The sequence below is a fragment of the Candoia aspera genome, chromosome 8 (genome assembly GCF_035149785.1).
Source record: "Candoia aspera isolate rCanAsp1 chromosome 8, rCanAsp1.hap2, whole genome shotgun sequence".
Taxonomy (NCBI): Eukaryota; Metazoa; Chordata; class Lepidosauria; order Squamata; family Boidae; genus Candoia; species Candoia aspera.
The window spans coordinates 40351797-40371270 of record NC_086160.1 but is presented as its reverse complement, the minus strand read 5'-3'; the positions used below and the strand labels follow the sequence as shown (position 1 = coordinate 40371270).

The 19474-nt window shown below is 37.0% G+C and overlaps 1 protein-coding gene across 3 annotated transcripts in view; it reads left to right on the top strand.

Annotated features, from left to right (window-relative positions):
* The window catches only part of GAB1 (GRB2 associated binding protein 1), an 87370-nt gene that overhangs the window by 52564 nt on the left and 15332 nt on the right, over nucleotides 1-19474 (top strand). For 2 of the 3 annotated variants that reach the window (XM_063309676.1, XM_063309679.1), the window contains exons 2-6: nucleotides 10385-10679; nucleotides 14776-14989; nucleotides 15436-15507; nucleotides 17098-17699; nucleotides 19283-19368. In XM_063309676.1, coding sequence (XP_063165746.1) covers nucleotides 10385-10679; nucleotides 14776-14989; nucleotides 15436-15507; nucleotides 17098-17699; nucleotides 19283-19368 — 1269 coding nt within the window. The remainder of the gene's footprint in view (nucleotides 1-10384; nucleotides 10680-14775; nucleotides 14990-15435; nucleotides 15508-17097; nucleotides 17700-19282; nucleotides 19369-19474) is intronic. The other variant, XM_063309677.1, reaches the window with a different exon arrangement.

Here is a 19474-nt window from a genome sequence, read left to right as displayed (position 1 = left end):
GAACATGTACATCTTTAATATACCACATTTGATTCTGAGACATGCTAACAGTCTTGTTGACTTTTGCCCTAAATGTGGCAGTAATAGAACACTTCCCCCCCCCCATATCATAATGGTGCAGCTCCTTAGGTTGCATCTCCAAAATAAGAGTACTCATGGTGGACTTCAGGCTTGGTGGATTTCCATCAATCAAAATTAGGTGCAGCATTGTTACTCTGGGAATCATTTTTTTAAGGACCAGGACGCATCTAAGTACAGGTTTAAACTAAAACATGTTTTCATTACCAGAACTCATTCTGGTAATGAAGTCTTTTGATATACTAAGATATATAGAGTTTTACTTTATTTTTTTGCTAGAGCAGCCACCTTTAGGGAAGACTTTTTGTTGCTATTTTTAAACCATATTACACTGTACTTTACTGATTTACAGCAGCCAGCTTAATTTTAGTACTAGAACATTTCAGGGTTTTTTTGCTGCTCCCCTGTCCTACACCAGCCTCTAATTGTATTAACACAATTAAACCATGGTTTATTCTGTGAACTACTACTGCTGGGTTCATGGCATCTTGGTATGCCAAGTTAAATAAACATGGTATAGTATGATCTATGAATCCACTTCTTGAATAGATTAGTGCAATGAGGCAATTGGTGTTCTTGTGTTTACTCATGTTAACACAGAGATGTCCTTATGTTATACTTGCAGTATGGAAATGGTAATATACTTCCCATTTGGTAATTTAAGTACATCAAGAAACCCCAGAGAATTAAAGGATTGTGAAACAGAAACCTAGGTTTGGTGGAACCTTGATGCAATGTGCTTTTACACAGTAGATCGAATTTCTTTGGCAGTTTGTGTCATTTGCTTATTCTTGTTACTTTTTTCCCTTCAGCAGCATCATTTTTTTTTGTTGCTTTATTTCCCAGTCTTTTGCATATCCTGTTCAATTATCATTCTTTTTGTGAGTGCTAAATTGTTAACCCTGTCTCTTACTTATGGTTTATCAGTTAAAAGTAGTAGCTAGAATGTGTTGCTTAACAGTGTCTTGAAGATTGTAGGTTTTGTTGTCTCTAAGGGCATGGAATTGTGTCTTTTTGCAATTATTCCTTAGTATTGTTAGAGTAGGCTCAGTTTTCAGAATGATGTAAATAAAAAGAATGCTCAGAATTGCCCAAATGTATTTCAACTGAGAGAATTCGGTAGTCTCTTAAAACTGCTATTTTATCTGCATTGATTAAATGAATCTGAAACTGATGGGGTGGGTGGGAGGAATTACCCATTGTCCTGAGTTATGTAAAATATCAATACTGCATAATTTAATAAGCCATCTCTCATAAACCTCCTTAATCACAAGGTTGGATATGTCCGAGGAAACCATTTGTCTCCTGAGACAGGTTTTGAAATGTAGAACACAGCTACAGTATCCTTAACAAATGATCATCAGCTCTGCTTAAATATTTCCAGCAAATAAAAGTGCATCACTCTACAATATAAGGCAGATGGGTCCATTGTTAAGTAATTCTGACCTCTAGAATTTAGCTAAGATATGACCCCTGCAGTTTCCATCCAATGTTTAACTGATTGAAATCCGCTATCATGTTCTCTTTTTTGGAATAAATGAACCAGCTCTCTGAACTGTTTTTTCTAAGACTTCCTTTTCCAGATCTCTGATCATCTTGCTTACCTTTCTCTTCAACACTCTGCCAATATTGTTATTAAAAGCAGCCTGTGAAACTGGATACAGTAATTTAAATACTTCCTGACAAAAGCAAAAGAGGGCTGAATTGTTACCAACCACAATTGGGCAGTTGAACTTTGTTTTAACAACTCTATTGCATTGCTGGATCATGCTCACATGATTCCCTGCTTTTTTTTCCCCCTTGCCTTCAATATTTGAAATGAACTATATCCATTCCAACCTATCTTACATTTCAGAAAGAAGTTGGTAGTGCCTGCAAGGAATGAAACTTACAAATTCTTACAGTTAGGGTGTTTTTAAAAAGCAATTCTCCCCATGAAGGATTCATCTAAAATATTTATTCATGTATTTTTTCACATATATTTTTTATAAATTGGCATTTTCTTTTGGAGGCAAAAATGTACACTGACATAGTTCCATGTGTTTCAGTTATGTCTCTGCTTATAGTTTTAGTATATAAGTTTAAACTAAATTTCAAATAGTTTATTCACCAATTAAATAAGTACTTCTTTCCTTTACATTAAAACATTCTGAATTCATACAATCGTTGTTATTTTCAGTCCATTGTGTCTGCTTCCTGCTGGTCAAAGGTTATTATAATAGGGTGGTGTATAGTAAGTTGGAAAGCTGACAGGAAGACTAACACTGCTTCTTTTGGGGTAGACGCAACAACTGAAAAGATCGGGAATTGGGGGATATGCTGAAAACAAAGAAGAGGTACTTTTTATTAGCAGTTTCAAACTATCTGTATGAATACTTCCAGTGTTTCATCTGATGGGGTATAAAGAGATGCAGTGCTGGTTATTTTATATAATAGAATCTTTTTTTTTTAGAAAATAGTTGATCGGGCTTTAAAATATGTTTTGAAAATCATTTGCGTAATTCTTTAGTCTTAGAACATTAGTGACATTTTTAGAAACAAAAGTAATTTTCAGGATTTTGGATTAGTGTTAAATGTAGAACTTGTAATCTTGTTGAAATCTCTTGAAAAATAGTTGTTTGTTTAAGACATTGAAACATGGATAAGAGGGAATTCTAATCATTTAGCAAAGAGGAAATCTGCAAAGAAAGTGTTGATTCAAAGACTTGGGACAGAAGATAGGTTCCCTAAAGATTTGGTCATGAACATATACAAAGGGATTGTGGCTTTAAAATAACTATTTTTATTAATTTTACTGAAGGAGTATATGAAGAAAAGAAAGGACAGCTACAGAATAATCTCATATATGTGAATTTGGATTTCTTGGTAATTAGTCATCATGCCTTGCTTTATTATTGCTGTCATTATTTATAAAGTGCATGAAGGTTAGGTGTTGAATTCCATCATAACTCTGATCATATTAACTTAATGACTTCAATCCCATTCTTCTCCTAACCTTCCCCAAATGCCACCCAACATTCTTGCTTTTTGTCACCTCTTCCATGATGAAGAAATCAAAAGAAAGGGAAGACTGATGTTGTTTACTTTGCTTTCTTTGCTTTGAAAATTCCATAAAAGTTTTAGACAGCTTTTCATAATTTTGAAATGGAAGAGACTGTATATTGGCTTCTGCTTTTTAAATCAAAACCTGACCACAAACAGATTGTGATGAATTTGTCCTGATAGACAAGCTTTTATACACATAAACACACATACACACTACTTAGAGTTTGCTGATATATGGAACAGTTTTGATATTTTTAGAAAAGAGAATCAGTAGAAACAAACACTAAATGAATTGCTGTTTCAATAATGCCACAAAATTTAATTTTAACATCAGCTTTTTTTAACGTCATGCTCTTTGAAGCTGGGGTTAATGGTGGAAAGAACATGATGTTAAAACAACTTGACAAATAATGATAAGTAAAGGAATTTATTGAAAAGCATCTCTTCCCAAAGTCATCATCTGGGTGAGAGAATTAATATGAAAGAAGCAGAAAAGGATTCTTGAATATGTATTCTGCAGGCATAGCAGACTAATGAAATAACGAATGTCAAATGTATAAACATTGGAAGATGAATTCAAACATTAGACGAAACCCTAGCACCTTGTTAGATCTCAACAAGGCTATAAGCTAGAATTATTTATCCATGTTTTTAGGTTAGCAAGATGGATAATGCTATTTGTATTGCAGTTTAAAGCTCAGTCAGGCAATCTATTCCCACATGCCATTACAGTTTTATGAGAGTGGAAGAGAGCATGACCCTTTGATTGTTCTTCATTGTGCAAGGTGAATGTGTGCAGTGGGGCTCCCTCTGTGCAGCTATCTTCAATAAGTGTTGTGTTTTACATGAGCAAATGTTGCAGGGCAATTCAGCCAGAAGTCAGTACCATCTTTATTACTTTGGCCTGAGCTGGTCAGTGCAATCATTCTTTATTACATGATCAAATCTAACACTGTACAGATACTTGGGACCTGCAACTTCCAGAACTTACAGCCAAGTAATCCTGACATTCATCTGAAGTGTGTTATATACAGAGAGCTACTCTAGAGCTAAATAGCGTATTATTTCAATTTAGGATAATAAAATAGTAATTATTAAATGCATAGACACAATCTTATTAAGCAATTCAAAGCTTCACCTACGTTTTTAAAAAAAGTTTCAAATGTATGTTTTTCTATTTTTCTTTATAATTTCCCCTTTTTAGATTAAAAAAAGTTGCACGTTGCAAAACAAAAAGCACTTTTGCATTTACATTCTGTTTTCAATGTTTTTGTTTGTATAAGTAAGCTAAAGTTAGAACAGACCAATGTATGACTGGCAAATGGTGACAATAGATTGAAAACAGGAAACGTTGGCCATGTGTGTATTTCAAACAGCTAATCAGGATGATAGCTGGTGGAGTGGAAACTTCCACTGAGACTGTTTTTTCCTTATTTTTCTTTGTGAGAAAAGATGGTGCTTCCTGGAAAACAATTCTTAAAAAGTGTGAATGCATTTTTGGGAGGGGGGGAAGCAGAGTAATAATGAAGATGCACCTAGTATTTTCTGTGCTTGTTTATGAAAGCTTTGTAAAAGGAGTTAAGATATACTTATAATTGAACATCTGAAGCTTGAGCAGTTATGCTTTGAGTAGTTTATCTGTATAGCAAACCAGTTAATAGCTCTTTCTAGTGCTAATTGTGCGCCAAATTATTTATTTGTGAGCTAAATTTTGCGTGAAATTATTTATTTATTTGAATGAAAAGCTTATGGAGTAGGACAGTGGTCTGTCTCCCCCATTCATCCATTGGCGACTGAATCTGATAAAAGCCTCCTGTATGCATGAAAGCTGCTATGATATAGAAGGCTTCATTCATTCACTAAATATTTCCCCAACATTTAGGTGAACCCATAATTTTGTTCTACATGTTTGTTAATTGGTTGATTCAGTCCTTGAATAGGGCAAGTATTGAATCAGTTGAAAAATTAAGTTGGATTGCAATAGATCAAAGGTTAAAAAAAAGGAAATCTTTTAATCTTAATGTTTTTTATTTTAATTAAGGAAAAAGTAGAAAAAATGCATCCACTGGTGATTAATTAAAAGATACACATAAATGAGGCACTGGGGTGGTAATCTTGTGCAAAGTAATTTTGAATGTAAGTCTTGCTGAACTCTTCCTTCCAAATGCTTTGGGGCTCCAAAGTTGTAATCCTATACCTTAGTCTTGACAGGACATTGCAACTGATTTAGGGAGCCTAATTTCTAATAAAGATGCATAAGATTGTACATTAAATCTTTTATGCTTACAATTACAGCTCATTTCTCCTTATGCTTAATTTTTCCTTTCTAGCATCCTGCCCTTCAGACTTAGGGCAGATGGAGCAATCCTTATGGTACAAATTCTAATTCTGGTTAGGTTTCAGCAGTTCTATTATTCTGTTTTAATAGGGGGAAAAAAAGCTTGAAAATTGATACTTGCTCATTATAGTAATATTTCTGTAACAAAGACCAAGCCTTTCAAGTGTATTTCTGAAGATTTTAACATCAGGTGTTCCACCTGTTAAAAGGAATCAAAGATTCTCAACATGGAAAAAAGAAAATAGTAAATTCTTATTCATATACAAACGAAGATCTGAAAACCAAAGCTGTGCTTTTCATTTCATTCTGCAGCATGATCCTCTTAAGTTTTTCTCAGTAAAGCAATATACAGCTTCTATCAGGCAGCCAATATTAAAATGTTAAAAATAGAACATACTTCAAGAATCCCAGATATTTTCAGATAACAAAGAGTGATTTATACAGACTCCCTTTGCAGTTTGATGAAACATAGTAGGGCCATTGTACTATGATTAGCGCGCGTGCTGATGTCAGGTCTCTTGTCTAGCTTCAAGCTTTATTCTGCTGTTAAATTGTGCTTTTGTGCTATAATCCAGAGAACCTTTGTGTCTGCCTTATTAGTGTGTAGTTTGTGAAATTGCTTTTGTTTTTGAGGACAGACTGTGCCAGTTTCAGTGAGTGACTCATTAAGCAACTGAAATAAACATTCCCATTTTCACTCTGTGAAAAAGATGTGTTCTGGGGTGATAAAAGAGGATATATAGAAGCAGGTGTTAGTTGTCTAAAGGCAAAGTTTTGTGACATGTAAGACTATAAACAAGTTCTGTTTATATTACCAATTTACCAAGCAGGCTGCCAGCGAGGGCAGTGTTTTAGTCCAACAGGGGACCTCTGTTAGCACTGAAATACAGAGAAGACTTCAACAAGTAAATGTACAAGTTAGAGAACAAACTTCCAAATCTGTACTGTGTCAGTCACATCCACCTTACTGTACAAATCATAGCACACCTTCTTTTCACACTTACATTGATTTCTTGTTCTTCATTTGTTCCTGCCAACTGCTTACCATATTAGGAAACTCCTATGATCAACTAGATACTGATGGGTTACAACTCCTGTCATCTTAGCACCCAAACAGTATGTTGAGAGCTATAATTTTTCTACTGTAATGGAAGAAAATTAGGAATGCTTTTGTTATATATAATATTGAAAGCTGATAGTTTTTCTGAACAATAATTGTATTATATTTAAAGGATTGTTTATGAGCATGTCAGGCTATCCTTATGTAGCTTTAAAAATGAGCTGTTAAAATTTGTCCTTTCATATTTGGTGGTAAAACTTAGGCGTTTAGTCAAAAAAGAGTTCTGCTTGGATTGTTTAACCAAAGAAGGACCGTAACTCAGTGGAAGATTACATGTTTGTACAGCGGTGCTTAAAAGTTTGTGAACCATTTTTAATTTTCAGTGTCTCTGCACAAATATGACCTAAAATGTGATCTGTTTTCCACACGTCCTAAAACTAGATAAAGAGAACCCAATTAAACAACTGAGTCAAAAACATTATACTTGTTCATTGATTTATTGAGAATTATCCAAAGCTACATATTTGTTTGTGGCAAAAGTACATGAACCTTTGCTTTCAGTAACTGGTGTGCCCCACTTGGGCAGCAGTAACTGCAACTAAATATTTCCAATAACTGTTGATCAGAATTTTAGCCCATTCCTCCCTACAGAACAGCTTCAACTAAGGGATGTTGGTGGGCTTTCTCACATGAACTGACCATTCCAGGTCCTTCCAGACATTTCTCTAGGATTAAGGCCAGGACTTTGACTTGGCCATTCCAAAACATTAACTTTCTTCTGCTTTAATCATTATTTGGTCATATGACTTGTGTGTTTCGGGTCATCTTGCTGCATGACTTACTTTCTCTTGAGCTTCAGTTCCTGGACAGATACCTGACATTTTCCTGTAAAATTTGTTGGGTACAATTTAGAATTCATAGTTCCATCAATGATGGCAAGGCATCCTGGTCCAGAGGCAGCAAAGCAGGTCCAAACCATGATACTGCCACCACCATGTTTCACAGATGGGGTAAGGTTCTTATGTTGTTTGCCTTTTGCCAAACAACACTTTTCACTCAAGCCAAAAAGTTCTATTTTGGTCTCATCCATCCACAGAACATTTTTCCAATAGCCTTCGGGCTTATCCACATGGTTTTTCACAAACTGTAGTTGGGCAGCAGTGTTCTTTTTGGAGAGTGGTAGCTGTCTCCTTGCAACCCTGCCATGCATACCATTGTCGTTCAGTGTTCTCCTGATGGTGGTCTCATGAACACTGACATTCGCCAATGCAAGACAGGCTTTTAATTCCTTAGATGCTATGCGGTTCTTTGAGACCTCCTGGAGTATTACACTCCTTGCTGTTGGTGTGATCTTGGTTGGTTGACTTGTCCTGGGGAGAGTTACAGTGGTGTTGAATTGCCTCCATTTGTACACGATCTGCCTGACAATGGAATGGGAGAGTCCAAGCTCTTTGGAAATAGTTTATAACTTTTTTAGCCTGGTGAGCATCAACAACTGTTTTTCGGAAGTCCTCAGAAATTTTCTTTGTTTGAGCCATGACACACTTCCACATACTTGTGTTGTGAAGATAAGACTTTGATAGTGAATACACAGAATTCTGTTCTTTAAAAAAGGCAAGACCTTCCACATTCAAACCTGATTATCATCCCATTGATTGAAACATTTCCCCTTCAAATGAACTGATAATCCTACAAGTTCACATACTTTTGCCATACACAAATAGGTTTGGGTCATTTTCCTCAATAAAAAATGAACAAGTATAATGTTTTGTCTCATTTGTTTAAGTGGGTTCTCTTTATATAATTTAAGGACTTGTGTGGAAAACAGATCATGTTTTAGGTCATATTTATGCAGAAATATTGAAAATTCACAAACTTTTAAGCCCCAGTTTATGTAGATGGGACTTAGCTTCTTTGGGTAGAGATGGCTGACACCATGGAAAACCATTGTGTGGCTTGAACCCACTTCTGACTCCGAAAACAAAACCTATCCAGAGTCAGAAGCGGAAAACAAAACTTATCAGGAGAAGCCTGGAAAATCTAAACCAGGAAGTGACTCAGCAGAGCGGGAAAATTTGCAGACACGGATTGGACAAAGTTCGGAGGTGGATTTGAATCCTTCAATCAGCACTCAAGACAGGAGATCAGAGAAGCGTGCGAAGCAGAAGGCAGCCAAATTGGAATCAGGAGAGAAAAGACACAGAAGGGATAGCTTTAAAGGGTAGCTGCACGAGGAGCAAGCTGCTGGAGACAACTGATCCTTCGAGCCCACAACACTGCGGAAGCATCCTTACCAGCATCAGAAGCCTTGCCTGTAGCCAGTGTGGAACCAGCACCAGTGCCTTCTGTCATCACGGGCCCCCCTCCTGCACAAGCCTCTCCAGTCGAGACTCCCCTTGCCGTCCCTGCTGAGCACAGTCTCGCATCCAGCTCTAAGCCCCAGCACGATCCAGGTGTGCTGCCAAATTCAGGCCTTGCTTAGACCCTCCAGTCTAGTCCAGCCTTGCTTCCAGAGCTCTGCTTTGCCTAGACTCTCCAGTCCAGCCCAGCTTAGCCTCCAGAGCCAAGCCTTGCCTAGAGGTTCCAGTCCAGTCTCGCCTAGATTCCACGTGTCAGCCCGCTCCTATCTGCGTGCCAGTTCACAGAACCTTGCCTCCAGCTTCTGCCTTGCCACGCACTCTAGCTTCACCAAGTCTGACAGCTTTGATCAGAGAGTTAGCTGTATTCTGTCTTGCTGTTCTGCCACAGTCTGATCCTGCAGCCTTGCCTGTTCATCCGTCATTGCCTGGGTGGTCTGGATTGGAATTGCTTTGCTTTATTTATTCACCAGGACTTTACTGTTGTAAATAGTTGTTTTAAATAAAGAGTTTGATAATAATTCTGTCTGGCCACCTCATAGTCTGAACAGGACATCATACTGGCAGTCACTATTATCAGTACTGAGCTCAATGGCACAGCAGTCAATAATTGTAATGATCTGTGAGAATGCCCTTGAGAGACAAGAGGAAGAAAAGGAGGAGCAGTATACTCGAGAGGTCCGGGTTTCTAGCCTGGTGCCTTAACCACTACACCAAACTGGTTTATATTTAGGAAGAGAAAAAGTGTGTCCAAGAAAACAAGTAAGAGACTTCTCAGCAGGTGAAAATGTGCCTGTCTGCAGGTACATTGGCTGTGCCACTGGGGAGCTGGAGTTGGAAAAGGCTGGCTTATGCCATAATAAGAGGGTTAATATTTAAGACAGTATAAGGCCTTTTGTTCTTGTGCAATTGGCTTATTCCTAATAAATGTGAATGAGATTATAGCCTTGAGTATTCTGTTGAACAAAAATATTCCATGCCAAAAAATGAAAACTCCTGTATGTTTTCAAATGTGAATATGTTTGTACAAGACAGTGGTTTATAGTAAAGCAAATTAGTGCTTTTTTCTTCAATGTAAAATAAAAATATCAATTTAAAACTGTTCATCTTGTAGCTTTTTCTGATAACCAGAAAGATTTCACTTGAATTGGATCTTTACCTTCAAAGATATTTAAGGCTTGTTAGACCATGTTGCTATTTCTGTCCTGAGCTGAAAAACCTCTGGGGCAATATGTGATTTCGGCCAAGTGGCTTTCTACTGAGTATTCCAACTATTTTGTATGCTGCTAGAAGATTAATAAAATGCAATCTTACCTGTATTCCAAATTGTTTGCAAGTTACTTTGGCCTTCTTAACTACTGCACTTTCTTTTTATATAGATTCAGTTGAATTCCAAAGATTTCAATTTAGAATATAATTTTATAGCTTCAAATATGTATTTAGGGTACTCTGTGCTGGTTCAATAACACAGATATAAAGTACCTGGATATTTTCTCCATCCCATAGGCATGGAAGAGAAGATGGTTTGTGCTCCGCAGCGGTCGGTTGACAGGAGATCCAGATGTATTGGAATACTACAAAAATGACCATGCCAAGAAACCAATTCGTATCATTGACTTGAATTTGTGTCAACAAGTGGATGCTGGATTGACATTTAACAAAAAAGAATTTGAAAACAGCTATATTTTTGACATAAACACAATAGACAGAGTCTTCTATTTAGTTGCTGACAGTGAAGAGGAGATGAATAAGTGGGTTCGATGTATTTGTGATATCTGTGGATTCAATCCTACTGAAGATGGTAAGTAAATTTTTATTATATTTTATCAATTTATTAGACATACAATCCTGTGGTGAAATGGAAATAGAAGATAATTTTCTATTGTACTTAAGTCTAATATGCTGTAATTTTAAAAGACCTTATCAATCTTTGCCATTATGGAAAATTATTGTAGCATTTCAGTAGCCATTTGTTTTCCAATGCCACACTTCAGCTTCTGTAAGAAGGTTCTTTGGGAGCAAAGAAGGTCCATCACACACTTCAACTGCAAGGTTGCAGTCCCATACAAACAGCAATTTACAGTAGCAGGAGACAATCTACTTCTGGACAAAGGGAGTCTCGTTTATAGGCACCCAGGATAGCAAGTAAATCTAAGCACATAGGTTTTGCCTATGAGACAATCACTGTCTGTATCTTTATAACATACAAAGAAACAAAGAAAAATTATTTCCCAGGGGATCAGTTTGATCTGTCCCTTTGAACTTTGCTGTTCCTTTTAATGTGGCTTCCTTTGATCATAGAATTCTCAGGATACTGTAAGGAAGGTTCCACCCTAAGTGTTTGTGGTATTCCCCAATTTCTCAGGTATTTCCATCATGAGAAATAATTTTTGTGGTATTTCTCAGCAAATAACTCTTCCATTTAGAAGTATAGTTAACTATAAGAAACATTATCTAGTACATTTGTTGGAAGATACTATATTTTGAGAAAGTATTATGGTGGATCTTGAATATTTAATTTAAATTATTGAATTTTGGAAAGATGCATGAAACAAAAAGAAGTCTTCTAGAGTATGAGACCATTGTTAGAGTGCCAGAATAGGATTAGAGAGACCTGGTTTGAAATTATTTGGCTACAGAGTTGCTGGATGTCCTGGTCTAGTCACTAAATTGCACCCTAATCAGTTTCACTAGAGAGTTGTGAGAATAAAAGAATGGGGAGACCCACTTATGCCTGTTTGAGTTCTATTGAGGAGTGGTGGGATATAAATTTATTAAATGAATAAATGATGTATGATGTATTTGTGAAAGAGGTGATAGGGAACTTTAAAAGCATCTGAATAATGTTGCTGCTGATCATAAAGCCTTTGCTTTCAGTTATTATCACAAAAGATGGACATTAGCTGACACTGAATCAGGGGTAATGAAAGTAGATGACTTATGGCTTCATTTTTCCAAGTATGTGTATGATTCATATGCGCCCACCCCTTTTTATGGTTTTTCTCCTGTTCATGTAACTTACCATTTCAGAGAAAATATGTTCTAAGAATAGCTTTCCATACACTTTTGTAGGCTGAGTACTTCCAGTCCACTATGTCTATAGATTTTCTAATATCCATTTGAAATGTACTTACCCTGTATGGCCCTGTGCTATCCTGCTGTTTTATATGAGTTACAGTAAAAATGGGTAGCAGAGTCACACAACTACTTTTGCTTATAGCTGATACATAATGTATCATTTCCTTTTGACCTAGTTTTGACATAGGCAACTTTGTACTTGTGGAGTCCTTGGTGCTCTCTGAGCTTGGTTGTTTGCTTGCAGACATTTCATTGCCCGACTAGGTAACATCATCAGTGTGAGTTTAACATTTTAAAATGCCTGCAAGCAAACAACCAAGCTCAGAGAGCAGCAAGAACTCCACAGTTCAACCCTGAGCTACAGATATTCTCTTCTGTTGGATCTTGGTAATTGAATCTGAAGACTTCCACAGATTATTTTGAAACTGCAACTCCAAGTACTCCCAGTGAGCAGATCTCATTGGTAGCATGAGTGACAGAAGGAGAAAGCTCCCAAATATTCTCATAAAGGATTTTATGGAAGGGATTTTGAAATATAGTTTTCAGAATGCTAGAGGAAAGTTTATATATTTATAAAGTTAAATGTGGGAAAAACGTTTGCCTTGTGTTACGCTACACTATGTAGGAGTTGTTTTGGAAGCACTTGGACATTATAACAATGTTGAGGCTAAATTTGGGGCAGAGTGATGAATGTTTGCTCTTGCAAAATGTTTGCTATGGTTTTCTACTTTTAGAATTCAGCATGCAGATTAACTGGGTAATACATTTGTTTTGCAGCATGAATGGGAATGGCCATACCAAATTCTTGCCTTGAATAAATGGTTGGGCAGATATCCCTAGCCTGGATCCAAAGGCAGTTCTCAATCCTACACTTCCTGCATCACAGTAGTGATTACTAATAAATTCCCCCTTCATTATTACTATTTTTTAAATAAAATGTTACCCTGTAACATAACCATCAAGCTACAATAGCATAAAAGTGCATGAAAGTAAATACAAGAACTTAAAACAGTCACTTAAAGCACCTCAGAGGTTCATTTGTTCCTGTAATGTCAATATTTAGATTATTAATTGGGTTTGCAAACAATTTATCAAATAGTTAATTGGGTGTGCAAACAAATAGTTCTCTTCTACACTGTTATAACACTGAAATGCAGAACACAAAAAAGTCTCAGGCTTTCTTCAAGATACAGGGGAGAATAGAGTTTGTATCTTCCTCTATTCGACAAAGTTGTCCATTGGGAAGGAAGCCATAGGCTCTTCTTACTTTAGTCTGAAAGGGACAAGTGAAGATTAACTGGTTTGGAGACTCCATATCTGAAGTCAGAGATAATTTGGTAGCTTGCCTTGATTAAGAGATTCAGAACCTAACCGTTACCACTGTTTTATTATAGAATAACTTCAGCCTGCTCCATCACCCTGTAGCTTGAAGATATTAAGAGTAGTTGACATTATAGAATTGAAATACTATTAATTTTTAAATTGTAAATTAGCATGTATTGCGTTTTATAGCTTTAGCAGTTCTTTTATCAGGATTCAGGTGAAATCTTGCATTTCTCGGTGGCTTTTGATACCATCCTTGGTATTCTTCTGGACTGCCTGTGGGTATTGGGAATGGGAAGTACTGTCTTGCAGTGGTTCTTCTCCTTCCTCCATGGCTGGCATCTGTTTGTGTTGGGAGAAGAGATCCAGCCCTGGGCCCCTACAATGGGGGGTGCCTCAGGTTTTGAGTCTTTGAATGTACCTTTTTAACATCTACATGCACATGAAACAGCTGGGTAAGGTCATCTGATGGCATGGGGTGTGGTATCAGGTGATACTGTTTCAGTGCTGACCACTGGCTGGAGGCTGTGAGGGTCTGGTTTGGAAGAAACGGGCTGTGGCTCAACTCTAGCAAGATGGAATAGCTTTGAGTTTTTGGTTCCCTCGATCTGGTAATGACTCTCAGTGGGGTATCACTTTTCCAGACAGCTGGTATGCAATTTGGGTGTCCCCCTGGACTTGCGGCTCCTGCTCAAGGATCAGGTGGCAGCCATGGCTAGGAAACCTTTGCACAGATACATCTTGTGCACCAATTGCACCCATTCCTGGCCCAGGAAGTCTTGCTCATGGTCACCCATACCTTGGTTATTTCCCAGTTGGACTATTGCAGTGTGCTTTACATGCTCATTGAAGACCAATCAGAAGTTACAACTGGTCTAGAAAGCAGCAGCTTGCACAGTATTGGGCACTCAGTTGCCCATGTTACACCACTGCTTCACAAGCTTGACTGACTCTCAGTTTCTTTCCAGGTGCAATTCAAGGTGCTGGTTATCACCTTTAAAGCCCTACATGGCACAGGACCAGGTTATTTGTGGGACTGCTTCTCCCTTAGGATATCTACCCATTCCACCAGATCGGCTAGAGTGGGCATGCTTCAGATCCCTTCCCTTTAATGTTGCTATCTAGTGGGACCTTTCCTGGCCTTTTCCGGGCATGACCTTCCCTGAGGAATACCTTTCTCCTTAAGATCCGGCTGGCCTCAACTCTCTTAACCTTCTGGAAAGCCATAAAGAGCTGACTTTTGCCCCAGGAGTTGGGATAGTAAGGTTGGAGCCTGGGGATTGCATAGATGAATGGAAGTAGATGGATGGATTGGGACCTGGTTATTCTTGATTTTTAGTTCTATTGTTTTATTGTTTGTGATTTTATCATTGTGGTTAGCTGCCTAGAGTTGTGTGCCACAAGAGGGGTGGCCATATAAACCTTTTAAATAAATGAATGAATTAATGAACGAACACTGTATTGAGTGATGTGGCTGCATGCTTCTGTACTTGTAGATGCTGTGAAGCCACCTGGCAGTTCTCTGCCAGCACCAGCCGAATTACCCTTAGCTGTCAGTACTTCCCTACCATCTGTACAAGCAGAACCATCCCTACCTCCTCCATATCAGCTAATTAACATCCCACCGTTAGAGTCTGCCTCTAGTCAAGAAGATCCACAAGACTATCTGTTACTAGTCAACTGTCAGAGTAAGAAGCCTGAACCAGCAAGGTAAATATTTAACTTTTTATTTCATTGAGGTGCTATAGTAAGTTAGTGCAGGAGCTTTTGAGTGGCTAAAAAAGTTTTCACTACCTATTGTGGGCTACATTACTTATTCCATTCTCTTCTTCCAAAAGTACTGAGGTTCATCAATCTTGATGAGAAGCTTAATATTTTCTGATTAATATGATTTTTTTCCCTCATGGGTTCCTATATGATTTTTAAATAACAACTATGGCTACAGTCTGATTTGTTAAGGGTAAGGTAATTCATCTTAAGTACTTGCTGTGTACATATTATTTTCATAAAACCTGAAAATCAACCTATATACAGTGATATTTTATCTTTAAAACTGCTCTTTTTATGACATATTTTATCAAACGAAGTTAGACTTACTGTTCAAAAATAATTTCCATCACTGATCTCTTAATTTTTATCATGTACTCGCAAACCAGCTCTTTCATCTCAGAAGAAGGGGAAGAGTATTTACTGCTGGAGGATTTTGAAAGTAAAAAAGTTCCATTGCAGTGAGTGTTTGGGATTTGTCTTTAGAATTTAACCACAAACCTAAAGCCTGCTTGAAAAAAAATCAGCTTGTGTGTGTATTTGTGCATCTTGTGCATTTTGCTGTGGATTTTAATAAGTAGTGCAAATAATTACTACTTGATGTATAAAGATGTACCAACAAATGTGGCTTGAAGTGGTTAATGGTTGTATTGTTTGCAGATATATTGTGTCATTTTGAAAAGACTGAAGTAAGTGTTTATCTTTTGTAATGGAAAAAAATTAGTGCCTGCTTTACAGTTTTGTTCCTTGCTAAGAAAGTCTTCCTCCCAACACCTAGACTTCATTCTAGTCCATACCCTCTAAAAGTTTGTGAAGAAAAAGTACCTCTTTTCTCACTGGATTTTTATTGTGTCATATGGGAAGCATCTGTAAGGGAAGTAATGATCCCATTTTATTCTGCACTGAACAGACCACATCATGAGTATTGTGCATAGAATAATTAAGACAATAGGAAATAAATCCTATGAAGTAGTATTTAGACTTGAGGAGCTAAGGGACAGTGAATATGGTAACGTTCTTCAAGTACCTGAAAAAGCAGAAAGTCAAAACCCATCCTTCTCTTAACTTAGGACACATTCTAATTTCACATTAGAAACATTCCTGACACTAAAACAATGCAGTAATGAAACTATTTAATCAGACAGGTACTGGGCTTGCCTTCACTGGATGTGTTCCTATGGAAGTTAGACAGCTACATGTCAAGGATGGTTTAATTTGGATTCCTGCACCGAGCCGAGTTGGATTTGATCCAAACGACAACTTCTAACTCTATAATTCTATGATGATAAAGAAGGATGCTGTAGTATACAGCAGTGTTACAGATGGTCAGTCCACTCATACTTAGCTGCAAAGTGGTATTCACAGCTGCTTTTGAACAGCATTCCAGTCCCTGACTCATATGCATGAGATATTTCCATTCCATAAAACAGTATTGTTTTAATGTTTTTTTCAACTGTAACTTCCACTAGAACTTTAAATAACTTTACAACAATATGAAGAATACATTATTTCAAAATTGAAGAATTCGTAACAGGTTATGTGGGGTATTTTTTTAACGACTGAGAGAAAGAAAGTAGTTAAAAAAATAATAAAGCAGCATATTTAAAGCAATTTTTAATATGAGTTACTACAAGTATAATTAATGTTTTATTATGAATCAATCCTGTAAATAACTAACATTGACTGTTTATGAGAAGAGATCTCTTAGAAGCTTTGCTGCCTAAAATCCCATGAGACAGAATGAGAGCTGAGACCTTAGCATTGCAGTGTGGAAATACAGTATATCATGAAAGCAACTACTTTTTGAATTTAAGAATGAAAAATGCCATCTGCACCTACAGTCCTAGTGATTTACCAAGAAGCATTTATCTCCTCAAGCCCTAGTGTAAGATTCCATTACAGATGCTATGCTGCATGTTAGTAATACACGTAAAATCAAAGCCAGTATAACACACAGTTGTGATTGTCTAGTTCCTTTTTTGGGAAATACTTGTTTCTGAAAGGAACATGCCAATTCATTTATTGTTTGTTTGTTTTCATTTAACATTTAGGTTGTCAGCTGATACAGCAAAAACTGCCTGTTCTGAAACAGATTGCAACGATAATGTGCCTTCCCATAAAAGTTCTGTGCAATCGCTAAACAAGTATGCAGTGAATGGATATTTTCAGCAGCATAGTGTATATGATTCCCCCACATCAAGAGCAGCTTCAGTGTCAGTAGATGGCAGCCTTTATAATCTACCCCGAAGTTATTCTCAAGATGTTTTACCAAAGGCATCTCCTTCTGGAACTGATACAGATGGAGAACAGCATGTTTTCAGCACTCCATCTGCAACATCTTCTCTTGATACACAGATGAGGCATTTCTCTCTTAGTTACGACATTCCCTCAACACCTGGAAGTACTTACCAGATTCCACGAACTTTTCCAGAAAGTTCATTGACTCAAGGTTCAAAGCTAGAGACTATTCCAGATGTTCCTCCACCTCGCCCACCAAAACCTCATCATGCCTCAGATCGTTCTCCTGTAGAGGCATGCAGTATCTCTCGTACTGCCTCAGATACTGATAGCAGTTACTGCATCCCTACAGGTGGCTTGCTCCCATCTCGCAGCAACACAATTTCCACCATGGATATGAATATATTTCGCAAAGGTTAGTGGGTTTTTGTATTGGATAAATGTTATCAAAGATTTCATTTATGCTTCACTGAGGTATTCCAGGATCCAAGAGAAGGAGGTTAGCTCAGAAATCATATTCTTTTCAATTTCCTTTTATTCTGATGTTACAAATCTTGATACATTGTATTATTTCAATGCAGATTTCAATGCAATATTTATGTAATATTATAAATTATGAACATTCTATTATTTAGAAAGCCTAAAGTATTGAAAATAAGAAAAAGTAAAAATTCTATCAATATTAATAGCATTTTATGATGTCAATATTGCAAGCATAAAAGTTTTTAACTTTTCATCCAAAATTGAGTATAACATAAAAAAAGGACTGCTGCATTTTATATCAAAATAGTAGTTATGTGACAGTAGTTTCAGTCTGAAACTGATTACTTAATATTAAATCTCCGTTGTATTATTACTTAGTATATAAATTTATATATCTATCTGTATGTTGATAAAAGGAAATAAAAGATAGATGATCAAAATCATGGGTCTTTTAGGGTACATGTATGGTGCATTGATGTCAAGGGAAGCTGAATTTGCTGAAATCAGAGTTTACATGGATTGAGTGTCTTGTCTTGACTATTGTATATTTCCTTAGACTTGGCTTTTCTTTTCTTGTTGTGCTGTCTTTCATTATAGATTATTAAGGAGAAGAGAGAGCCATCTCTTAGGGTTACTGTAATAGTGGATATCCTGCATTAAGGATAGGACTAAGCCAGGAGTGAGCAGCCTGAATAGACTTCCTTTTCTGTGGTCTAAAGCCCTATTGTATTGCCAAATTTCAGCACCAAACAGAAATGTGTATTCATGATTACTGTGATTTTTTTCCTATACAGTAATAGGTGGATAAAAATTGTGCTAGGCTTAATAGATTTATTTTAATTAATTTCCCAGCCTATTAAAAAAAGGCAAAAATTTCAACATTGTCCCTGCTTATGTCATCATTGCATCATCATCCTATTGCCTGTGCCTCCAAGGAAATTAAAGCTTTAAAAAAAAAAAAAAAGCAGTCCTTATCTGCAACAGTGTTCCCTGTCCTGCCCTGCCTTCATATCCTTTTGAGACTGGGCGCTATTTATGATGCAAATCAATAATTTCATTAATATCAAGCAAGATGATTTCCAGAGGTCAAACTATTTTTGATCTGAAAAATGCCATTGTGGTGTTCATCTTTTACTATGTAAGTATGCCTTAATCCAGTGTTTCTCAACCTTGGTGGCTTGGAGATGTGTGGACTTCAACTCCCAGAATTCCCCACCCCAGCTTAAAACATGGGTATGCTTGTTGCCATAGTTAGGTACAAGTGGGGACCTGGGCTAGTCCTTTTATCCCTTCCCTCAGCCTGATGTTTTCTGGATATGTTGCACTTTAATTCCCATTATTTCCAGTTGAGTTTGTGTGAATATAGCTGAAAAATAACAAATTGGGGAAGGCTATCCTAGAAAGTGACCATACAGGAAAATTTCCCATTCTGACTAATTGCACTTAATTGTGCGATTTTATGCCATTGGATGTAGAAGGGGAAAACAACACTTGCTTTCTTCTCCCTTGTTTTAGACATTGGTTCTCAAGACTGCTATTTTGTTCCACGAACATTTCCAAATGATAGATCAAGCTCACTGGAAGGCTTCCATAACCACTTTGTAAGTATGATTTTGATTTTCCAAGAAAAAAATTGGTCCTAAAGCTGAAATACCAGCCTGCTACTTTGCAAGTCAAGAGAGAAACTTTATCCTTTTGAACATCAAT